This window comes from Gymnoscopelus braueri (genome assembly GCF_963280865.1).
Source record: "Gymnoscopelus braueri genome assembly, chromosome: 12".
NCBI lineage: Eukaryota > Metazoa > Chordata > Actinopteri > Myctophiformes > Myctophidae > Gymnoscopelus > Gymnoscopelus braueri.
In genome coordinates, this window is record NC_137614.1 from 31632731 (window position 1) to 31657248 (window position 24518).

Here is a 24518-nt window from a genome sequence, read left to right on the forward strand (position 1 = left end):
AGACGTCTGGTCTGGTGGTGTATACAATTTGTACAGTGCGTATACTGTACACACACATACATAGAATATGAGAACATGAGAGAGATTTGTAGATTTTAGCATTTGGTTCCATGACCATGAAAGGCAATGGATGAAAAAGTATATGATGTAATTAACCTTGTGTACCTTGGCCAAAGCCTGTTTGCACAAAGCGCCTAATATTTGAGAAACCTTGCATTGAGTTCACCACAATTTGCCACAAATGGTCATGAACTGAATACATTCAGAATAAAAAGATAACACATCATTCAGACTTTAAGATATGCAGTACCTGTCCTGGTGGGTAGTGCCATGGTCATTATCTAGGTTGTCATCCGCCCACGCGTCTTTTTTAGTACTGTACGTCCACATAAATTTGCGTGGGAAGTCTTCGTGATCGATACCATGTGTTGGCTGCCACAGCACCAGTTTGCTGGCTGTGAGCTCCCAGCGTCTGTGGCAGTGACTCTGCCAGCCCCATTCTCCTGGATGTTATCTTCTCACTCACCCTTGGTAACCACCCATACAGATGGTTGTTAAAATGCTGGTTCTGGTTGACATAGCATTCTGGTGTAGCACCCATCCACATGCAGGGACTGATGCAGGGCAGACTTCAGGGTCCTGCATTCACAGCTATTTATAGATCTAAATCATTCTGGAACTCGTTACCATCTCACATTCATCTCACACAAAATAAATTATCATTCAAGATAGCTTTAAAGACACACTTGTTGCAGCAGACCACATGACCGGAATCTTAATCTTATGTTGTATTTCATTTTTGCATAATGTATTGTAATTATGTATTTTTCATGTTTTTATATTTGTATGCATCTTATATGGGCCCCAGGAAGACCAAGGATCCATTCAATAAACAGCAATAAACAATCTGTGTCATTTTAGATTTTAGCTATATATATACAGTAGTATATATATATAGTACGTTGGTTGGCTATTCAAAAATAGCAGATATACAAGCTCATAGCACGTCACTTCGTGCCACGCTATGAGCTAGTAGATTTGCTTTTCTCAAATCTTTGCTTCTGGGGGTAAATGGAACAAGAATATTTTAAGATGGGGGTCTGTGGCAAAATACATATAATTTTGGGGGTCCTTGACATGAAATGGTTTGAGAACCACTGATTATAGCGACATACGTTTTTCAGAAAACTGTTAGGATTTAGAAGACATATATAGACATATATCGAATCGGCCTCAGGTCTTATGGGTTAAGGTGTTGCTCTGATGAGTTGACCCATGAGTATTTGACGTTATTGACTTCTTTCAGCACAGTGCCTCCTGTTGTCATTAGAGGTGGATGATCCCGGAGGATGTTGTAATCAAATCCTCCAACTTTATAGAAGATAAAGTCGTAGGTGATAACCTTGGTTTTCTTTGCCTTTAGCCCAAGACCAACCTTGATAGTGTTTCCTCAAATCAACTCAGGGACCATACCAGACGGAGGCATATATCACATACAGCATACAAAGTGTTTGGTTTCTTCATTTAGATATCATATGAAATTGTCGGCATACTGCCAGGATTCAGTGGATCTGTAGACAAGATTATTAATGCATAATTTTTTATCAATAATGCATTTTGTCACCTTGGATAAAATGCTGTTCATGTGCAGTGAAGATTATAATATCATTATGCAGGTCAGCTAATGGGGGCTCTAGCATCCTCGGCTTAATATAGCAGCCTACTCTGTTTTAAGTTTAGCCACGCTGGATGCTAGGCCCCAGACATGGCTAAATTTGTGAGTTTTAATTTTTTCCATTTTTCCTCGCCACCTAAATTCAGGTTCCAAAGGGGATTTTATGATACAATACTTTTAACCAACTAACTATTTGGATGTTAATTTGTGGACTCCCAAAATTGCCTTTTCAATGGACCAGTACTTTGGGTCTGACTTTGAGTCAGAACCTCAGAGGTTCCCAGGGGACTTCCTGAAGTCCCTTCATGATTTTGCCTCATCGTTTCAGAGCTCCCATATCCTATCCCTGTCATTTAAAGGAGGAGTGCAAGCGAAGTGGATCAGTTCGTAGCCGAGTGTGAAACAGCTGGGATGAGGATCAGCATCTCCAAATCTGAGGCCACGGTTCTCACGAGAGAATGACACCTTACCCCAATTGAAGGAATTCAAGTATCTCTGGGTCTTGTTCATGAGTGAGGGGAGGACAGAGCAGGCGATCAGCTGGAGAATTGGAGCAGCCGGCAGGAGAAACGCTGCGTTCGCTCTTCTGCACTGTTGTGACGAAAGGATATTGATTGATTGAATACTTTATTAGACATAAATGCAAACAGCACGAGGTACAGCCACACATTTGGGCTAAAAAGATAACACAAAAAGTCCTGGGGACGTGTTTCCATTGTGGTCCTAGGACCTATGTATTCAATTCGTCAACCAAAAATAACACCAAAATACAATATCATCAACAAATATAAAACACTATTTATGTACAGAGTAGAAAAGGGGGGGGGGGCAGTGTATACCATCATCTTTCTATGGGAGAGGTGAGTTTACCTCCCCTTTTGGCCTCCTGGAAGATGGATTTTCAGGCCTGTTTTGAAGGAACCAGTGATCCACATTTTTTAAGGGATGGTGTCAGGGCAATCCACACTTTGGTGGCAGTGCTGTAAGAAAGATAATTTACCCATGTTTGTACTATAGGTGGGTGGTACGAGGTTGTTGTTGTCACTCCCTCTAGTATGTGGCTGTGGGTGTCGCTCACTTTTTTTTGAGGCAGTTAGTCAGATATGAGGGTATTGAGGGCATTGAAAGCCAATCCCATTTTTAATTGCTTAACCCTGTCTAATCCTAGACTAGCAAAATGTGTTGGAAATAGGTGGGTCATGGGCCCCAGGCCGTAGTCAAAGTGGCATTGAATGAGGGCTCCGGCAAGGGTCCTGAGGGCACTTTTGTTGACAAAAGAGGAAATTCTGCCCCAAAATCTTGTTCTTTGATTTACTTTTTTGATCACCTTTTTTTTATGCCATACCTTCACTTGTCAGTTTGTTGTCAAGAATACAGCCCAAATAGGTAACCTCTTCTTAGCTTGAGATTATTATATCATCAACTCTGACCTTGAAATAATTTGCATTTATTTACCTTACTGAGGGAATGTTTGGACCCAAAAAGAATGGATTCTGTTTTACCAAGGTGTAATGACATTTTGTTTTCGGAAAGCCAAGTATGTATTTTGCTGAGTTCGGAACTGAGAGCTTCCTCAACCTGCATTTTGTTCTTGCCCGAGACCACGAGAGTTACAGGCTGCATTCATGTCGTTAATGTATAGAAGGAACAGTAACGGCCCTAGTATGCTTCCTTGGGGAACCCTGCAGTTCACTGGGGGGTACGAGGAGATGGTTCCATTGATGTCAACCACTTGTTCTCTTCAGTCAAGGTAGGATTTCATCCAGTTTACAGATGTGCTATCAAAACCAATCAACTTCAGCTTATTCAGTAGAATTGAATGATTTATTTTACAGTGTCAAACGCCTTTTGGAGGTCAAGCATGACCGTGCCACAGAATTTGCCGGAGTCTACATCGCGTTTGATGTAGTCGGTCAAACACAGTAGGCATGTGTCAGTGGAGTGGGATGTACTGAAACCTGAATGGTTTGGAATTCAAACAGCAGTTTACGCTCGATGAGGTAGCTGTTGATCTGTTTGTGAATTAATCTCTCTAAAATAAAACCTTTGAGATGGAACAAAGGATGGAAATGGTAGTTGCCAGGTTCTAATTTGTTTTCTTTTTTATACAGAGGGATAACTCTCGCCATCTTGAATTCTTATGGGACGTGACACTGACTCATGGATACATTTGTAATGTGGGCTACGATGGGAGCAATAGAGACGGTTGCGTATCTGAGGAATCTGGTGGGGATGTTGTCATGGCCAGTGGCCTTGGTTGGCTGAAGGGTGATGAGTTTTTTTTAGCACATCATCAGTTTTTACAGGATGAATGAGAATGTGTCCTTTTGAACCCCTAGATTTTCATAGTGAGCTTGGATTTGATCAGAACCATAGACCTGAATGTGGGGGAAGTTTGTTAACCAACAGGGTGGCAATGGTGGTGAAATGGAGAGCTGAGCCAGAAGGCTGGGTCATGATGACTGACAGAACAGAATCTTGCATACAAGCAGCCGAAATGAGTTTTCTCAGGCGGTTGGATGTTCAGTCACACGGGAGAGACTTGGAGTAGAGCTACTGTAACTTCATGTGGAAAAGAGCTGGTGAGGGGAAGGTCATCGTCACTGACAACGTTGTTCCTGTCACAAACATCAAAACAAACACGGTCTGAAACACAGCCTACCAGAAAGACCAATGGTGGCAGATTTGTGGTGTGAAGGAGGTGTGGTCAGTCCATGACCTTAGTCACCGATGATGTATCTATCGTATGACTCCATATTTGAGCAAGGTTTCAGCTTTCAGCCTGATCCGACTGCGAATGTGGGAGAAAAAAAAATACAAATGCAGAGTTAGACTTTGGCCTACTGGCAGCATACACAAAAACCTTGGCACAAATTTTTATTCACCAAATTGTATTCGACTAATCGAATTAGCTACACCTAACCTGGCCCCTGGTGTGACTATTGTCAAGGCAGACCCCTGAATAGTATTTGTCTCAAATTTGGTGCGGATTGGAGCAATGGTGCACCTGTGGCACCCAGGGGCCCTTAACGTGGCCCCTGGTGTGACTATTGTCATGGTAGACCCCTGAGAAATGTTTGTGCCAAGTTTGGTGCAGATTGGTGCAGCATTGTGTCTATGGGCCTGGGGGCCCCTAACATGGCCCCTGGTGTGACCATTCTCATTCCAGATGCAGTGTTTGTGCCGCTGACCAGCGATCACCCATTAGGCAATTAGCCAAATTCCACACATAAACAAACATGTTGGTGGCCTATGTACAGTAGAAGTCCTACCTAGTCGGCTAGTCCTACTGTCCAAATGTGTTTTCTGTTGTGAGGGAGTTCTGTTCTCCCCTACTGCGTCTGTTACATTGACCAGTGGTTCTCCAAGTGGGGTCCACAGACCCTCAGGGTTCCTTGAGAGGTTTCTAAATGGACCCTTACAGGGTCTGTAACTCTGAGAGTGTACAAATGCCCTTACGGGTCCATTTGTACACTCTCAGAGTTATGGGGGTCCTTGAAATTAAAAGGATTGAGAGCCACTGACATAGATTGTCACTGTAGGTCAGGTCTGATATAACAACCACACAAATTCTGAAATGCACGTGCCAAAACCTCTTGTCGATCATGCGACTGCCTCAAGCAATGCATGCTGGGAATTGGCGTTCTCGATCCTTTGTTTTTCTCCGACGTTTTAGCGGCAAAAACTCCACCTCCTATGAAACACAGCGGCACTCCTCCCATATGACTTCAGTGTTGCCATGTCCGCTTATTATAAGCGACGTTGGGCTTGTTTTTCTGTAAAGTTGCTTGTAAATATTGGTAGTTGTGGGTTGCAGTTTTTTGGGCTTGTTTCTAAAGTGTAGTTGCTTTATTTGGGCTTGTTTCCTAATGTTGTTTAAACCAGTGGTTCTCAATCTTTTTCATGTCAAGGACCCCCCCAAATTAATATGTATTTGTCTGCAGACCCCATCTGAAAATATGGTATGCCCCCCTACAACATTATATTTGTGTTGTTGAATGTTTCAAACAAATATTAAATTTTTTTCAAATTTTCTGTAAGATTTTTTTTTTTAAATAGCAGATCTACAAGCTCACAACGCATCGTATCGCGACACGTTGTGAGCTTGTAGATTGGCTATTTTCAAAATAGCCAGTAATATGTTTAAAGGGCTCGCTTAGCTCCTTTGGGTTTTCATAGACCTGCTTGCTTGTTTCTCTCACAATACCTGGTAACGCTGCATATGACTTCCTGTCTGCTCCCAACAAAATGCAGAAATGTCAGAAACGTACGAATGTTGCAGCTAACGTTGGTCAGCGTCAGTTTAATAAGGCTTTTAGAAAAGACGCGTTCAGTGCGACGAAAGGTTACTATTGTTGGTAGCTGAGAGACGTCTAAAAGCACTTAATAAGACATGAAATGGACCCGAGTTAGCAGCTAAGCTGACTGTGGTTTCCTAGCTAGCAGGCAAGCTAGTAGTTAGCTGCGTTAGCATAGTTGAATCCAATGAACAACCCTGATGTAAATATTAAGTAATTATTAGCAACCCTGTCGGCATTAGATACACCGTCATAAGCCTGTTTGTTGCGTCGTGACGACGGGGGCTGTTTTGTGAGAGCTGCCAGTCCTGGTAAACATCAGTAATGGAGGAAGTTGATAAGATTTTGATTCACTCCCTCAGACAGACCGGCACGTAAGTATATCCTTAGCCCTGAAACATGACATGTTATGTGAACCATGGCTAGTAGTATATCCTAAGCAATTTGTCATGTCGTGAGCTTTTCTAGGCATGCAGGGTAGGTTGTCAAGTTTAAAGACTCTTTTCTGGGATAGTAAGGTGAACTGACAGCCTGACAGCCAGCACATCAGATGACCCTTCTTGAGATGAATGACTGTCATTTATAGCAGGGGTCTTCAACGTTTTTCAGGCCAAGGACCCCTCTGCTGAGAGAGAGAGAGAGAGATATGAAGCAGGGACCCACTAGATTACTGTATAGAATTGTGTTGCAGATTAAACTTTTTCATAGATTTCTTCACCCGGACCCCCAGTTGAAGACGGTCTGTACTAAGCAGTTTGTCATGTAATGAGCTTTTCTAGGCAGGGCAGGTTGACAGGTTTAAAGACTCTTTCGGGGAGACTGATCTTTTCTGGGATATATGTGAATTGACAGCCAGCACATCAGATGACCCTTGAGATGAATGACTGTACTTTTAGAGTGAGACACTTGATTGTCACAAGACTTTAAATCTGGCGTACCTATTTCGGGCATGTCATTGGAGATTATTATATGTATTTTTCTATGTTTTATTTTTTACAATTCAAGAATAGCAAAGATTGCAGATCTACAACACATTTTGATGCTGTTTTTGAAAATGGTTCAGAAACTTTGCATCACCCAGCTCATGTTTACATCTGCTGTGCAGGGAGGTGAATGATGACATTCAAAGTGTCAAGCACTTCACCAGTGAGCTGATTGTGGAGGCAGTGGTGAGATGTGTGCGAGTCATCGATCCAGCCCTGGGCAGTGGGATATCCCCGTCCCTGCCCCCCGGCATGTCTGCCCGCTTCCGAGTCGGCATGAGCCTGGCACAGGCCTGTCAGGTAAGAGAGATGAAATCTCTTATCAAAAAGGTGTGTGTGTGTGTATATGTGTGTGTGTATATATATATATATATATATATATATATATATATATATATATATATATATATATATATATATATATATATATATATACACACATACAGTAATCCTGCCCCACACAGTTTTTCAGTCACGTGACGTCTAATTGCTCTCTGATTGCCGTATCAAACCATTTAGACATGGGGCGATACTAAAAACGCCTTATCAATCCTGACCTAAGTTTTTTTTAAATAACATTTTTTTTTATGTTGCTATATACTGTACATAGCAACAACAACCCCAAAAGGGGTTCCTGTCTTGAAACGTATAGTTACAAATAGGGGTTCCCGCTTTAAATGGGTTAATAACAGGCACTTTCTCCGTATATGCACATGTAGCAAATATCCCAACAGCGACATTCTATTCAAGCTTCACAGTTCACACCCTCTTCATGACTTTTGCTTTTAGTTCCTTGTAGTAAAAAAAATCAGCAAATCTCTTAAACTGACATCGTTCTTGTGACGCTGTTTATAGGTTAATTGTTGATATGTTTCTAAATGCTGTTTCCAATTGCCAGCAAGGCAGCGCAAGAGGACAGTGGCTGTTTTTAAATAGGTTTATCTCAGAATAGACATAAGCTTAGTAGTTACAGTACCTTTATAAATCATCAATGTTGGTTTAACTAAGCGATTCACTTAAAGGAGCACTTTCCTCATTTTCAACCATATCTTGGTCCTCCCAATGCTCAATATAAGTTGGCAAATTGCTTTTTCGATTACTTTTTTCATTTATTTAATTGAATTATTTTGTTGTATTTAGTTTTTTTCATTTTCCAAAAAATGTCCTTCTACTCCTCACGTAGTAGAAGGACACTATCAGTCACCAGAACCAATTACGGGTATTTTCGATGAATCTATCATGGTTAAAATGGAGTTTGAAGTTACAATGGGTTTGTAAGGGGGCGTGTCTGATAAAATGAATATCAAATATCTAAATACTGAATCAAGCAACTTAAAAACTGTCTGGGATGCTCCCAAAAGCCTGAGTAGACGATATGACCCAAAATTAGTTTGAAAGTGAAATATCCCTTTAATTAACTAGGCTGTTGCCCCCCACTCGCCTTTGGAGTCCAAAGTAATTACCATAAAATTACAGAAGAAGAGAACCACATTCTCAGCATAATTATGTTTTCTCCCAATTCAATCATTGTGCCAATCTTTGTCCTTTTTCGAACTCTGAAAACTAGTCACTTGACTTGAGTTGCTTTGTAGAAGGCTGCTATGAAGGTTCAAGGTACAATGTGTTTATTGGGATTTGCCTTAGTGAGCTCACAAAGACAGAAGTAGTAAAACCATTCACTCATACAATATAACATATTAAACAAAATATAAAACTGGAGGAATAGCCAACCCATACGATAATTCATAAATAAATAAAAACCAACACACAGGAACACCAAAGCCATATAAAACACGAGCTCTGTGGTTGAAGTGGCGGCAATGTCGTAGATAAAGTGCTTAAATTTCTTAAAGTGTCTGGCCTGCAGTATGTATGCATGTACTGTACTATTCTGGAACTTGCTATGCTGGAAACACCAGCAGTGTGATGAGGTGCTGAGTGTCTATCCTGTGCTGCACATTGACATCTGGTGTTTTTATCTGGGTGCCCAGAGTTAAAAATATTTTCACTCTGGGCATTTGGAAGCGTTTTAGGAGAGCTGAGAGCTCCTTCACCGCCTTGGGTTTTCATCCGGGAAAACGCTTTTGGACACACAGCCTTAATACTTCTTAGGCTTTTGTGGGATGGAAATTAAAAAGGTTGTCGGGTGAGAGGGGTCCTTTTGAAGGCCCTTGGTCTATAATCTAGCCTTAAAGGTCCTTGCTAGGGGTGGGATATCACGTCATCCAATAATGGATCCACCACTTTGTCCTCCTGGTTTCCTGTCCTCAGCTGACACATTTCCAAACCACAATGATTGTGTGCTGAGGATTACCCCACTGTTTGCTCCACAACACTACCCCATACCACCCCTAGTCTTCTTGTGAAAAGTAGTGGTTGTGTCAACTTGTGTGTGTCACCACATTTCAAGATAGAGGAGATTGTCACTCCCAGGAGTTGTAGCTGTCCAATTCAGTCAGGAACACTCACGCCAAAGTAGATTTAACCATTTATTGCCACAAGTGGAATACAGTTAAGCTTAGCGTTAAAGGCTCCGCTTTTGGAGATATTCCCTGAATTCTGTCAAAGCAGCATGCTAAGCAAAATCAGGGAATGCTAAGCAAAACCCCCATAGGGATACAATATCAAACAATAAGCAATACATTGACATATTAGTTTGAATTGGCAGATATAAATGATAGTCTTTGAGCCTAGTATTTGAGCCTATGCCAGACTCTAAAAAGGTGGAGGCCGGGGTGGAGGAGGTAGCTAGCAGAAATGAATCAGTCAGCAAGACCAGGAGAGACCTAGTGAATACGAAACCGTATTTAAAGGAACCTCTTTGCTAATGCGTGAGCTGTGATTGGAGTATGAATGTGTGATGTAATGACCAGTGCAGCGCTGTGAATGGGGAATAGAAAGCTGATGTTCACATCAGCTGACTGACAGCTGATTACAGCTGAGGCGTGCAAGACTTCCGTGTCCTGCATGAACTAACGCTATGCTTCATTTATTGAATTTCACTGTTGTTGATGACCAAGGGCAGGTGGTCCCCAGTGCACAGCTCCTGTGAACGTCCATTACTAATTCCTGTTTTTGGAAACATCCACACTAGGATTAGAATCTCACTCCTGTAAACTGTTCAATAATCAGAGGTCAAACCAACTACAGTGGTGTCATCAGCAAAGTAATGTAAACATCCTAACAGACTGAGTTAGAAATACAGTCATTTCTGTACAATAAGTACACCGTGCACACCACTGTGGCTCCAGTGCTAATGGTTAAGGAGTTACAGAATGTATTGCTGGGTTTAGACTCTCCAGCACAAAGTCAAGGAGCCATCGATACAGGGACTGTTCAACTCGCATTTGAAGGAGTTTTTAATGCAGCCTGGATGGTAGAATAGTATTAAAAGATGAACTGTAATTGACAAACAGAACCCTTGCATAGGTGTCAGAGGCCTCTAGGTGTAGAAAGATAGAGTGCAGGCACAATTATACTGCATCATCAATCAACACTCTGCAAACTGATGAGGCTCTAGGACAATACTGGAGAGATGGTGTCGTGTCATACCCGGCGTTGAAAGATTTTCATGATATTCAGACAACTTTGATTGGGTTTAGGCACAATCACAGCTGGCTTAAAACATGTGGGGACCTTCTGCTCTGCAGGGGACCAATTACAAATATCAGTGAAAAATCGGAGCACAACATTTCAGGATAGCAGATCATACCAGAGCCTGCAGCCTTCATACTGTCTTGCCTGCAGAGCAGGTTTCTAACTTTGTGCCCCCTCATTAAGAACGATGCAGTAGCAGGCTCTGATTCACTAACTGATCAAGGCTGTTGGTCTGATTTACTGTGATTTAGCATCAAACTTGCTATAAATTGTGTTCAACTCATTAGCCATATTGGGATCAGTATCTAGTATCTGATTCGTTTTGTAATTGGTTATTAATTGAATGCCACATCATAGCTCTCTGTTGTCCTTACAGTTAAGGTTGTTTCCTAGCTTATCTTTATTATACTCCTTCAATACAGTCTAGTCGTAGCAAGACAACCACCCAGCATATCCATCGCTTGGTGGAACATTGTCTGACAGTCGTCTCTCCTGCACAGTTTGATGGTCTTCAGTCTCTGATGCTTGGGAATGAGAAAAAAAGTATTGTTGTTTACATAGAATCAGATGCCTCTTCCACGCTGCTTCAGCGACTCCTTTGGGCAATCCGCCTGGTGTAGGGTGATTTATTACATGTTCTCAGGGTGAAGCCCACTTGCTGCAAAATACCGTAAATAAATGTGGTTACATTTGCACACTCTTCGAGCTACAAATGGATACATTAACGCAGGATTTCACTTCATTTTGTACAGAATATATTGTTACAAATCCTAAATTCGAAATAACTAAAAGAGTATTTTAAGATTCAGACCAGAGAATTCAGCAGGTGCCACTTATATTGCATACATATATGATGACTCTGAGCAACAGCAGCTTCTATCTTCTTCTGTCCTCTTTGTCCTATGTTGCAAATCATATTAGGCTATCCTTTGAGGTTCTGGTAAACCAAGAAATCACATGACAGAAGGCAAAGTTAATAAGTACTACCAACCCAGTGCATCCTTAATCAAGGAATGTCAAGAAGCGTGTAGTCTTTATTAACAAGGAACTGCAACTGAATGTGGAATGACGAGAAAGATCTTCATTCAGTTTAGACAAAATAAACTAAAGCTTTGACATACAGTAATTGAAGTATTCTGACTTCTGACTCCCAGAGAACCGCTCTAACTCCTAAGCAATGGCTCAGGAGATTTCTTTTTTTGAGGAGCATGGTTTGTAGTGACAGCTGACAAACCAGAGAGTGATACTGCTGTCTGTTGTCATATGTTGGTCACATGAAGATTCATGCAATTACATGCCTTTTGAACTAGTTTAACCTAAAACAAATGTTAAATTTAAATCCTACATGATAATTAGGTTTTTTTTGCATGAGTCTTGACAATTTGAAATCTAAATTGATTTGAAGGATTTGACACACATTCCACTTTGGTGTTACTGGGTTAAAGGTCAACTGATGTCTTACGATGGGTTAGCCTCTCCTCTCTTAATTGACGGGGCTTTGCAGTCCAGACCAGGAGCGGATCTACGGGTGGGCCTGCCCTGGATGAGTCCAGGCCCACCCAGAGCCCATTCAGGCCCACTCTGATTGACAGCTTTCTCCACCCGTATGAGATCCATTTAGGACCACAATGGAAACAAGTCCCCAGGACCTTTTTGTGTTATCATTTTAGCCAAATTGTTTTACTGTACCTCCGTGCTGTTAAATTTTTTGACTAATAAAGTATTCAATAAAAAAAAAGAAGGAAAAAAAGGTTTCCAGCAAGTGCAACAGCTGTAGCTGATTGCAGTCACTCTAGACATTTCTTGCGATGCCAGATACCACCAGACATGTCCCAGAAGCGGCAAGCGCATGTGCTATTGCTATACACGTCTTTATTCAACAGAAAGCAGCCAAATAGTGAAACAAGGTCATATTGACATCATCCACTGGTCATTATAATATCAAAGCTTAAGAAAACTCGCCCCCAACCAGAACCAGGTCATGTATGGGTTCGAATTTCGTTCGTAAAGGCATTTGGAACAGCTCTTAGCAGTCTGATGCTCCTTGAATTTTAATGCTATCGTTTGATGTTTCATAGGACCTTGGCTACAAAGGAGAGATAGGCTACCAGACCTTTCTGTACAGCAACGAGCCAGAGATCCGCTCCCTTTTGATGTTCCTGGTGGAGAAGCTGCCCAGAGCGAGTGCCGAGTCCTCGGACCAACCAGCAGGTACTCCAACCTGTCCGTTATCTCACTGGTTCTCAACGTCGGCTCCGGGGACCACCATAGGTCCAAATGGACCCTTACGCATCTGTAACTCTTGAGAGTAACTCTTAAGAGTGTATGGAACCAAATGAACCCATTGGGTCCATTTGGTTCCATACACTCTTAGAGTTAAATGAACCCTGAGGATTTTACAGTGTAGGTTGGGGTCCCAGAGATAGTAAAAATGGTATCAATGGGGGGCTGTGGCCTAGTGCATATCAAACTGGGGGTCATTAACCCATTAACTGCCAGAGGCATTTTCATATTTTTTTTTTCATTTCATTTCATTGAAAAAAATAAAGTACTCAGGAGCCGAAATACAGCATTTTTAAGTTTTAAGTTAACAAGGAAGTGGATAGGAGTCTAGATCTTTGAACAATCATATCTCCTTTTTTTTTTTTTTTTTCACTTCACGTAGATCTACGCGATTGGCACGTGGCGGCTTTAAATAGGTTCGCGTAGATCTACGTGATTGGCAGTGAATCAGTTAAAAGGTAAAAGGTTGAGAAGCACTGTTATCTTATCCATTCATTCGTCATTCATCTGTTCATTCAACAGTTTTTCCCATGGCGCAGCCAAGGGCATCAGACAGTAAATTCAGGTCAATCAAGAATGCAAAAACCTGGTGCTGCCTTATGAGTTTGCTTGTGCGGTAGTAAACTCTACACACTGAGCAGAGCGTAGATCTCTGCCAGGAGGCATATTCTAATAATACGGCCTGACAACATAACGTCAAACACAAATGTCAACTAGCTAGGGCTGCACGATTGGCCATAATAATACAGATTATTTTGATCAATATTGAGATCTCGATTATTCATCACTTTACCAAATGCATAACATTGCTTTCACTGCTTTCCTGCTAATTTACAAATCTTTGCGTAACAAAATACAATTATTCAAATGTTATCTTTTCCTCTTCCATCTCCTAAGCCAGTGGTTCTCAAAGTGCAGCCTCGGGACCCCCAGGGGTCCTTGAAGGGATTCCAGGGGATCCCCAGCTAATTTAGTTAATAAAGCTTCACAATCAGTTTAACCACTTTAACCATACATTGCTATTCAAAAATAGCTGATCCACAAACTCACAACACATCGCTTTGTTGTGAGGTTGTAGATATGCTAATTTTAATGCTTAATTTTTTTGTTGTTGACACAAATATTCTCTTCTGGAGTTTCTAGCACACTGTTTTCAAATGGGGGTTGGTGGCCAAATACGTATCAACTTGGGGGTCCTTGACATGAAAAAGGTTCGAGAACCACGGTCCTAAACTATGAATAAAACTCTTGGTTAGACACTGTTTATTGGACACATATCCTTGGCCAAATGGAATGCGATTGCACAGTGATTTCAGCTTGTCTTTGTGAGCTGGATTAAGGCGACGCACTGTACAGGCTCACTGCTATGGATGTTGGACGATTCACATTATTAGCAACCTTTGTAGCCCTCATATATTCATCATACTGCGGCTTGTGATGTATTCGGTACTCACAATTCGGTAAATCATTTGATCTTGGCTAACGTCACTTGTACTATATCTGAAATATTTCCAAAACAACGGATGTTGATCCCTTTCGAGGGACAAGTTCTTTCCTCCAGACATTTTTATTTTTGTTTCGACCCGTCTCGTCTGTTATCCGCGTTATCACTGCCTTCTGTTGTAAACAGGAAACTTGAGGCTGCGCGTGCCGGTGACATGCGCTTGGACCATGACAAGGCAGTATGGAAAGCCAAAAGGGTCATATTTGGTTTAGGGATTGCTTGATGCACTTAGCAAGGGAGGGTTCTATTGGCGGTGCAGGGAGCATGCATTTTAAATGACACTTACTGTACACACTTAGCCAGGTGGAGCTTGGGATTGAACTGGGAACCTTCCAGTTCCCAGGCAGCTGCTCTACCACCTGAGCCACTGCCTCCCCCATGTTTAAAGTGAACTGCTGCAAAAGTGTGTCAGTGTGCTACGCAGGTCTGCAGGCAGGTTGAGTCGTACAATTCCTAGGTCACTATTTCTATTAAGACACTCAATCACGGATGGATTGAGCACTACATTTAGGTACGATATCCTTGTTTCATCCTCAACTTTAATACAAACTGGTGAACTGTAGCTCGGTAAAAATAAGTCAAAGGAGACTCCATTTTCACCCAAAGGGGACGCCATAATGCTGAAAAATGACCATTGACCAGAGAAGACAAATGTGTCCTCATGTGTGACTGCTGCATTACTTCTTATGACCAACCCCAACCTGTTACGTGTTTTTAGAAAAGCATCTACTGTCCACTTCATCAGATCTTTTCTTCTGCTGTCCTCCTCCAGGTAAATCAGTGGTCCTCCAGCGAGCCATCGCAGCTCAGATCAAAGCCCAGCTAGCACTGCCCTGGCTTCCACCCAACTGCAGACTGCCCCTCCTCTGTAAAACACAGGTAAAACATCCCTCAGTAGAATAAAATAACCTGATAAATGTGACTTCCAGTGTTTAAGTCATCTGCCTCTAAGCCTTGTTTATATCCGTGTCTCCACACATGCCCAGTGTGTATGGACACCTCTCACATAGGCTCATATATGATAGTCTACTCTAGTCTGGAGAGACCAAGGGTGTCATGTAATTTCACCCCCTTTACACTAGATGGTAGCATAAACGTCCTTTTCATTGTGTCAAGACAAATTAAACAATATACAAGCTTTAGTTTGAGGGTGGTGCACTAAAGACTCCAGAGTATTGGAAAATGTGAATGTGGCATTCCTGATGTGGGTGTGTCTACAATATTCAGCTAAGAATGAAAACAGAAAAAGGGGTTACAGTGTTCTTACTAGTGATGATAAAAACATTTGTTGGAAGGTGCTCTTTGGTTCACAAAGGCAGTGCCTTGGATATATTTATTTTCTGTATTCTGCTGACAATGTGCAATTGTGTGACTAATGACAACCATAATTAACTCATCTTCTCCTTCATTTGTAGACTGCATATGGTGCACAGGTCAATAATAAAATGGCAAAATACAATGCAAATAAATGACGTGGTGTTTTATGTCATTAGGCCCAAGTATTAGCCTGTTAGCGGCAGCTGTATCAATTTCACTGCTGTGTGGCAAACCTGCACAACTATTAATTGTGCTGCTGGTGATTATTAACTTACCGCCCTCAAACTGGATGTGTCAGTTCTCCACAGTTATAGATGGTTGTTTTTCCGCCTCTGTGGAGTGGAAATTACCGTGGTGCATGACTACTGAGAATGATCATATTTTTTCCCCTGTAGAACTCAGGGCCATCTTACAGCTTCCATGCTCAACCCCTAAGTTTACCATACAGCACTGAAGATCCAGGGAAGACGCACTTAAAAGGTTTGCCTCCTACTGCACAGATGTTTGTTTAGAACTTATGTGACTGAGTTTAAATCCTTCTGGGGTGTTTATGTGATGTCGTGGAGGATCCCCTTCATATTGAATAAGGACAATGAATGAGTTGATTTAGATTAACAGTAGTAACACTAACGGTAATAAATAAACTTCCCCAGCCCGAGCAGGGTTCTCATGTAATGATTCGGGTGATAAAATACTTTGAAAAAAAGAAAGCACACACAGTTTAGCGTAAATTGTGGAAAATACATCAGTCAAAGAAAATGAAATGTCATCCGTGCATTCTTTTCTGTGTCTTGATTGCAGAGGTAAAGGATTACCATAGGAACCTACTTCCTCCTGTTACCGCTCAGCCTTCCCATCATGCCTCTGTGGCAGCCTCCCTGCTAGAGCAGCATGCAGTTGAGCTGAGTGCCTCTCAGGAGTGGGAGAGCGAGTGGAACAGTCAGGGCCTCCTCTCTCGCCTCACGCCGGAGGTACACTCGCATACATAATTACATACATACAGTATATTATGTTATTTTATGGTAAATGGTCATTTGCATGTGCCCTTTTTGCCATGGAATGTAAACTAATAGATTCGATGTTTGTTTGCAGAGCTCTGGCAACTTGATTAATTTCAAGTATACTGCCAAGTGCAATTATATAATCTTTATTTCAGACCCATGGGTCCTTATAAAAGGAAATGGCACAGAATATAAAAAAGACAGCAGATAATAAATATATACAACATATATTTAAAAACAGATCACTCCAGATACCCACTCATGCTTGGGAGATGCCTCTTCTCGATTTTTTTATTTCAGAAATAGAGAAAATAGTAGCCGATTTTTTTTCTTCTCAAAATCGAACCTTGAACCTATGTATTGATTATATAGTGTCACTAATCTGCTGCATTTTGTCCGACAGGAATACCGATCCAGGAAACGCGCCCGTCTGCACAAGCGTATCCAGGAGCAGCTGCGCACTGCGGCCCAGCCTCAGCCTGACGGCGCCCCGCGCTCCAGCTCCGACCTATCGGAGCTGCTACAGTCTTTTAGAGGCTCCGCCCCTAGTGATGGCATTCTGGGCAAGGGAAGCCACTTCACACACACTCAGAAGTTTAACTTCACTCAGGTGAATAATCCTACTCTCATATACACATTTATCTGCAGAATGCAAAACCTGAAACGGTAGTTTTTGTGATCATGCTGACTGGTTGTGATTTTTGTGTGAGAACAATTGTTGTTATGTTTTTAAATACATTCAGTATGACCAAAGTTAATAAACAGTTAAACATCTACAGTGTAGATATTTTTCCTCATGAACATAGAATGGTAAATGGTACATTTATATACTGTAGTGCCTTTATCCATGGCGCTTTTTACAGTGTGTTTTACATTCACACATTCACACACACATTCACACACTGAGCTCAGAGGCAAGGCACAACCTGCTCATCGGGAGAGGTTGGGACTTAAGTCTGGTTTTCTGTTTTCTCCGACATCGATGAATGAAATCTAAATGAATTTAGACTTCCCCAGATGTACTGTATCGTCTGGCTATGTGAGACTAGGAGTTAAGGGTCTTGCTCAAGGATACTTTTTGACACAAACCCCGGAGGAGCTTGGGATCGAACCGGGAACCTCCTGAGCAGTGGTGTAAAGCGGTACGGTACTTTAGGGGGGGGCACTTTCTAGTGTGCACCATACCGTGTCGTACCTGCGTGTGCTCGTGAAAAAATACCGGCCGCAAGCCGTGGTGTCCCGTGCAGGGACCAAAACACCACTGCTCCTGAGCCAGTGCCACCACTGGACCATAGTTGTTTAGCCAGTTGGCACTTCCAACCTGATGCGTTGTGAGGTTGTAGATCGGCTTTTGATTGTGGATTTCGTATTTATTTTTGATATACCTAAAATAGGGACGCCAGGTTGAAAGTTGTTAAAGTAGCCAACCGATGAAGGAAGACGTTTAACCCTTTAAGACCTGAGGCCGATGTCTTCTATCGCAACAGTTTTCTGAAAAACGTACGTTTCTATATCCATGGTGCTCAAACTTTTTCAGGCCAAGGACCCCCCAAAATGTATTTGTATTTTGTATTTTGCCACCGACCCCCATCTCAAAATGTTTTGTTCCAGGGACCCCCCCAGAAGCAAAGATTTGAGTTAAAAAAATTTCGCTTTAAAATTATATATATATTCAATTTGCAGACATTTTCGCGATTTTTCAAAAATAGCAGATCTACAAGCTCGTAGCGCGGCACTCGGTGCCGCGCTATGAGCTTGTAGATCTGCTATTTTTTGAATAGCCAAAGTGTAAAATAAATCTTTGTTGCTCAAATCTTAAAATGACACAGATGCGTTCCAGGTCTTAATGGTTTAAAATGCTGTGTGTGTTTGTGTGTCCTCTGCAGGAGCCTGAGAAGGCAGTCCAACAGATGGCTGCAGCAGCCAGTTCTCTGTCCAGCGGGCACCAGTCAGAGGAAGACGTCCAGGAGCGCCAGCAGGAGGAGCTGACGTCGCTGCAGGATCAGCTCCAGCAGCTATCGCTCCACATCGGCCAGCTAGCTGGAGACATGAAGCAGATGACCGTCACCGTCACACAGGTGACACACTCACCACTGTCTACACAGCTGTCACTTGGGTGATCAGTTAGTACACTGTTTCTCAACGTCTGGTCCGGGGCCAACAGGGGTCAAAATGGACCCTTAAGGGTCTGTAACCCTAGGGTATAAAAAAAGTGGCTTCCTTTTTATATGTGCCCCAAGCTTTAAGAACATGCTGGCCTTAATTTGTTTTGTTTTTCCTACTGATAAATGTATGACACTTCAAATGGACAAGTACCTTTCTATGTCTCATAGTTGACGTGAATATGAACAAGTATATATATATTTTTTTAAATATATTAGTTAACCACTCAAATTGTAATATTTTAGATATACTGTAGTATTAATTCTGAGGACAATACTCTGATATCTTGCCATAACTGGAAAGCAAAATACCTTCGTGAAAAGAGCTAAGTGGGTAGAGGCAGTAGTGATTCTACTTTCCATTCAGCTTTGACGTCTGGGTGCAGGTATCTGATGAGTTGAAGCAGAGAGACCTGGGGAACGAGGAGAAGGAGGAGAGTGTGCGTGTGAAGAAGCAGACTATTGACCTACTGCCAGACGCTGAGAACAACTTGGCAAAGCTTCAGGTAGGAACACTCTAATCTGCAAGGATCAACTTTCTTTGGGAGGTATCCTTTCAACTTTCTTTGGGAGGTATTCTTTAATTATAGTTTTAATTTTGATGAAATAATGTTCAATGTAAAATGTGTGTGTGTGTGTGTGTGTGTGTGTGTGTGTGTGTGTGTGTGTGTGTGTGTGTGTGTGTCCACTACTAGGGCCTTGTAGAGGCAAGTGCTAAGCGAGTGGTGAACTTGGCATCGCAGTGGGAGAAACACCGCGCTCCACTTATAGATGAGCATCGCAGACTCAAGGAACTGTGCAGCAATCGGGATGTAAGTCCTTTCAATCAGTTCATACGTGGTCAAACTGCATTATTAAAATTACATTTTGTTGATGCATTACAAGTAATCCTTGTTCCTAATTTCTTGAATAGAGATACATAAACATTGTCTTGTTAAACTGTTCATACAGTTCTTTATTGCACAATTGTGTGCATTTTGTTTCGGTTTACTGTGCACTCATGTTAAAGTGAAATGAATTGACAGCACCGATGAGTCTGTGAGTTCACTTGTGACTTTGAGTACACAAAATAATTGTGTCCATGACCTTGCTTCTTCCGCCAGATGGAATCGTCCAGAAAGCTGTCTGAAATCAAGGATCTTCACGACAAAATTCGTCAGTCTGCTGAAGAAGCAAAGAAGAAGGAGGCATTGTACAAGCAACTGGTACTTAACTGAATTGAGTCTAATTTCAAAAGAAGGGACTTAAGGCACTGGTCAGGTGGTGACACCGTCTTGTGACAGTGTCACTGCCGACAAGAGCAGATCTTCAAACTCACAACACGTCTCATCGCGACATGTTGTGAGCTTGTAGATCGGCTCAGGTTCGCAAGAGACAGACCGACACTACGATGGAGTAGAAATTAAGTGTAAGACTTACCTTGCTGGCCAGGGAGGTGAATCATTCTGACATGTTTGCCAGCACATTGCTTAAAGTGTGCTTAATCCCCGATATTGTGGTGTGTTTCTTAACCATCAGATCACAGAGATCGAGAATCTTCCTAAAGACGTCTCGCGCTCAGCGTACACACTGAGGATTCTTGAGATTGTTGGCAACATCAAGAAACAAAAGGAGGAAATTACAAAGGTATTTTGACACGTGAATTACAGAAAAGCGTGATGTTCAGAAATACTTGTAGTCAATGTTCTCTTAACCCATTAAATCCGGGAACGCATCTCTGTCGTTTTAGATTTATTTGGCTATTCAAAAATAGCAGATATACAGGCTCATAGCGCAGCACCGAGTGCCGTGCTATGAGCTTGTAGATCTGCTATTTTTGAAAAATCGTGAAGATTTGTGCAAAACTTTGAATATATATATTTTTTAGCGTAATTTGTAAAATATTTTGTTCCAGGGACCCCCAGAAGCAAAGATTTGAGTTACAAATGTTCGCTTTAAAAAATATATATTATTATATATATATTAAGTGTGGTATCTGAGACTGCTTTTGCTTTCCTTGCATGTAGATCTTGTCAGATACCAAGCAACTGCAGAAGGAGATCAACAACCTGACAGGAAAACTGGACAGGACCTTTGCTGTGACTGATGAGCTGGTCTTCAAGGTAGTAGACCCAGGAATATAAAGACTTCTGACGTGCTTTTACAGTCTCTCTGAATAGTAAGGTTTTTGATTTGTGTTCTTTGATATTTCAAAGAATTTTTCATTAAATCATTTTAAGGACTTGGACAAAAATAGCTTTCAATGGCTCGATGAAAGTATGTCTAAGCTCAATTTTTCAATTTTAAGTCTGCTACAGTTGGTCATTGCTTTCATTGTGTCCGCAGTAAACCACATATTAATGTTGCGTTTCCTGATTTATAGGATGCCAAGAAAGATGAATCCGTCCGCAAATCATACAAGTACCTGGCAGCCTTGCACGAAGTAAGGTCATGCATGTTGTTACATCGATCATTATGGTTAACATAATGGCAAACGTTGCATCTAAAAGTCTGTGTTGCTTATCTATTATTCATCCCCTTATAGAATTGCACTCAGCTGATCCAAACAATTGAGGATACAGGCACGATCATGAGGGAGATCCGAGATCTAGAAGAGCAGGTACACTTTCCTTTCCTCTATCCTGCGTTGTTGTTGCAGAAAGATCAGTAGCTCTTGCTTGCTTACTTACTTAAACATACATACAAAGTATAAATCAGGCTTTAGTATATTTGTACACCGTTTCTTCACCAGCACCTGAAATTAAATTAATGCAATGGAATGCTTTCCACAGATTGAGACAGAGAATAGTAATAAAACTGTGGCTAACCTGGAGAAGATCCTGGAGGACTACAAGGCCATTCGACAGGAGAACTCTGCACTGGCTGCCAAAATTAGAGAGGGTTGAACACCTTTACCTGAGTGAGGTGATGGATGCCAAACAGAGCAATAGCCCTGAGCCGTAGACTGCCTGCCCTGTGTGGATTCAACGGAGCAGACCTCCATCTGCACATTTAAACATTTGCTGTCTATCGCCACCTCCCTCTACTGCCATTGGAGAACTTGGCCGCATATTTAAGAAGAAAAGTTGATTTTTTTTCTACCGAAATCGACTTGACATTTTTAATGAACAAACCCCCATGTTGGATGAAGATGACATTTTGATGCATTTACAAATGGCTGGTACCTGCTCATGCGTTTGTCCAGTTACAGGTTAAACAAAAAAAAAAAACATTGGATAAAAATTGATGCTCTTAGACATTTTTCTATTCAACGGTTTTTAGTAGTTCATATTGATTGTAATCAAATCCTTTTCATCCACAAGACTTGATGATCAACGTGCACATTTTGGACTTGTAATACTGCAATTATTCCTCCTGATTTTCAAAAGTCAGTAGGAAATTAAATCTAATTTCTTGTGGTTCCCTTTTCATCTCGTTTGTGATTGGATCAATTGAATAAATGCGTTTGAATGTAGACCAATTAAGTTCTATTTTGCCCAATCACAGTGTTGTTTGTTTATAATGAGTCATAGGAGTCTGTGAGGTACCTCTCAAAGATGTTACAACATTTGAGATCCTAATTATTACATTGGCACTAAAATACTCTTACATTACCACACTTTAATTAATAATGAATTAATTTATTTTCTGTATGGGACCTACTTTGTCTCTATTACCACAGATACATTGTGTAACTTTGTTGGGAATCAGCAATTCCATTGTACTCTCCAGTGCACTGCATTAGTCTTAAGCCTGATTTATGCTCCATCGTATTCTTACAACGAAGTATAAATCATGCTTTACAGTTGCTGGTGAAAGGTTTCACTGACCAATACAGTGGTGTCATACAACCACTGATCATACTGGGGCTGAGGAATGTGCCACGTGTTGTGCTGAAATGGAATCTGTATGGACATTACTTGTGTAGTTTATACTCATGCCTTGAAATCAAATGCTGCTTAAAGTCTCTGTCCATGGCTCAGTATTATTTTGTCATTGGAGCCCTGCTTTGACTTCCAACTGTCTTATGTGGTCTAGAATAGATGAACAAATGAATTATGAGAAGAATGATACTGAATCTGCAGATAATGTGCTTTATGTCCATCAACTGACCTTTGTAAAAACTATTTGTTAATTCCATAAAGGTTGCCATTGCAGAAGAGTTTGTGTTTTGTTATTACTTGATTAAGATGTATTCACAGAAGCTGTTTTCCTCAGAAACATTTAAGTTTAAACCTGTGATCTGTGGGTTTCACTGCCTTTTATTCCATTTGTATTAATCTTTTACATGTTTTTCTTAATTATATATATTTAAGTTTTAAACTTGAAGCATATAAAACGATGCCAAAACGTTCTTTTTTCTCTTCCACTGAAGCCAAAGTATGGCAGACAAACTAGCAAAAGTAGCCTACGTTGTAGAAATACGTGCCAATTCATTTTATTCGAGCGTATCTTCTCCCTCACTGCCAGGGATGAGCTGTAGGGGGTGCTATGGCGACCCCTTAGTGCTGGGGGGCTGGGAGCTCCACATGCACGCGCGAGCACGCACCGTCAGCTGCGGTCTTAACACCTTAAAGTTTAAACAATAGCCTCTCAAGGTTCGCGCCGTCAGCGGCGAGCCGTTCTCAATAGCGTCTACCTGGCTGCTTTGCATAACATTAGGCTACTTGAAAAAAGCCATGGACTTGAATTGAATGTGTACATTCCTCTCACAATGAGAGACAACAGTCTCTGCACTGCAGAGTGTGAAGGGGATCGCTTAGAAGAGGACCCAGTTCTCTGAGACAAGACAAAGACAAGTTGTCTGATTATTTTAAGTACTTATGTGTGGGTGAGTCTATGTAAAGGGCTTTTATATAAAACTAAAAGGAAAATAAAATAATTAATTAATTGAAACAAAAATAAAAACAACAAATTAACAATGCAACTAAATAATAAGATATAATTACATTAAAAATCACATGTTGAATACAGTATTTCAACTAGCACTGAGCTGATTGGCTATGTGCACATGCGTGCACGTGCGCGTGCACATGACGTCAGAAAATATAGCCCCCCTAGTTAAAAAATCCACAGCTCATCACTGCTCACTGCTGAAAAACAACTTGAAGCAAATGAAATGTTCCTGTATGAACAGCGGATTTGAATTCTCAAAAGTAAAAGAAAAAGCCTCAAAGTAAAACGAACAGCCCGTGTTGTTTGTTGGCCCCAAAAGCTGAAAAGCTTGTACGAGAGTATCGAGACTAGAGCAATGGATGGAGCAGTGGCATCATAGACTGGCATGCATGGGCACGAGCAGGGTTGAGCTGAAGGGGGTGCTACGGGGGGTCGTCGACCCCTTAGTTCCCAGGCTGGGGGCTCGCACGAGCTCCACATGCACGCGCGAGCACTCACCGTCAGCCGCCCGCGAGCCGTCAATCATTAACACAACAACGCACCGTCAGGGGCGAGCTATATTATACCTCTATGGGGGCGAGCCGTCTTTAACACCTTTAACAATGGCCTCAACCTGGCTGCTTTGCATAACATTAAAGCCATGGAGTGTGAAAGGGTTAATCGCTTAGCAGAGGACAAGAGCTAGTAGCCTGCCAGACACTCACAAAGTTATCCCTGTCTAGCTCTGGTCCATAGCGTTAGAAGGAGTTCTCCTTAACGCTATGGTACTTTCGATTCTTCCCCTCGCACCGCGGTAGCGCAGCCTCTCGTCTGTAGTAAAAAA

General features: G+C 41.6%; 1 protein-coding gene across 1 annotated transcript; it reads left to right on the forward strand.

Moving 5' to 3' along the window:
- The first annotated feature begins 5914 nt into the window (after nucleotides 1-5914).
- On the forward strand, nucleotides 5915-22945 carry ccdc22 (CCC complex scaffolding subunit CCDC22). Its single transcript, XM_080445392.1, has 16 exons — nucleotides 5915-6347; nucleotides 7079-7256; nucleotides 12632-12764; nucleotides 15113-15219; nucleotides 16053-16137; nucleotides 16459-16628; nucleotides 17062-17268; nucleotides 18545-18736; nucleotides 19207-19326; nucleotides 19516-19632; nucleotides 19924-20025; nucleotides 20339-20446; nucleotides 20827-20922; nucleotides 21183-21242; nucleotides 21345-21419; nucleotides 21592-22945. Exons 1-16 carry the CDS (start codon nucleotides 6298-6300, stop codon nucleotides 21703-21705), a joined length of 1914 nt encoding a protein of 637 aa, XP_080301518.1. The 5' UTR covers nucleotides 5915-6297; the 3' UTR covers nucleotides 21706-22945.
- The last annotated feature ends 1573 nt before the right edge of the window (nucleotides 22946-24518 follow it).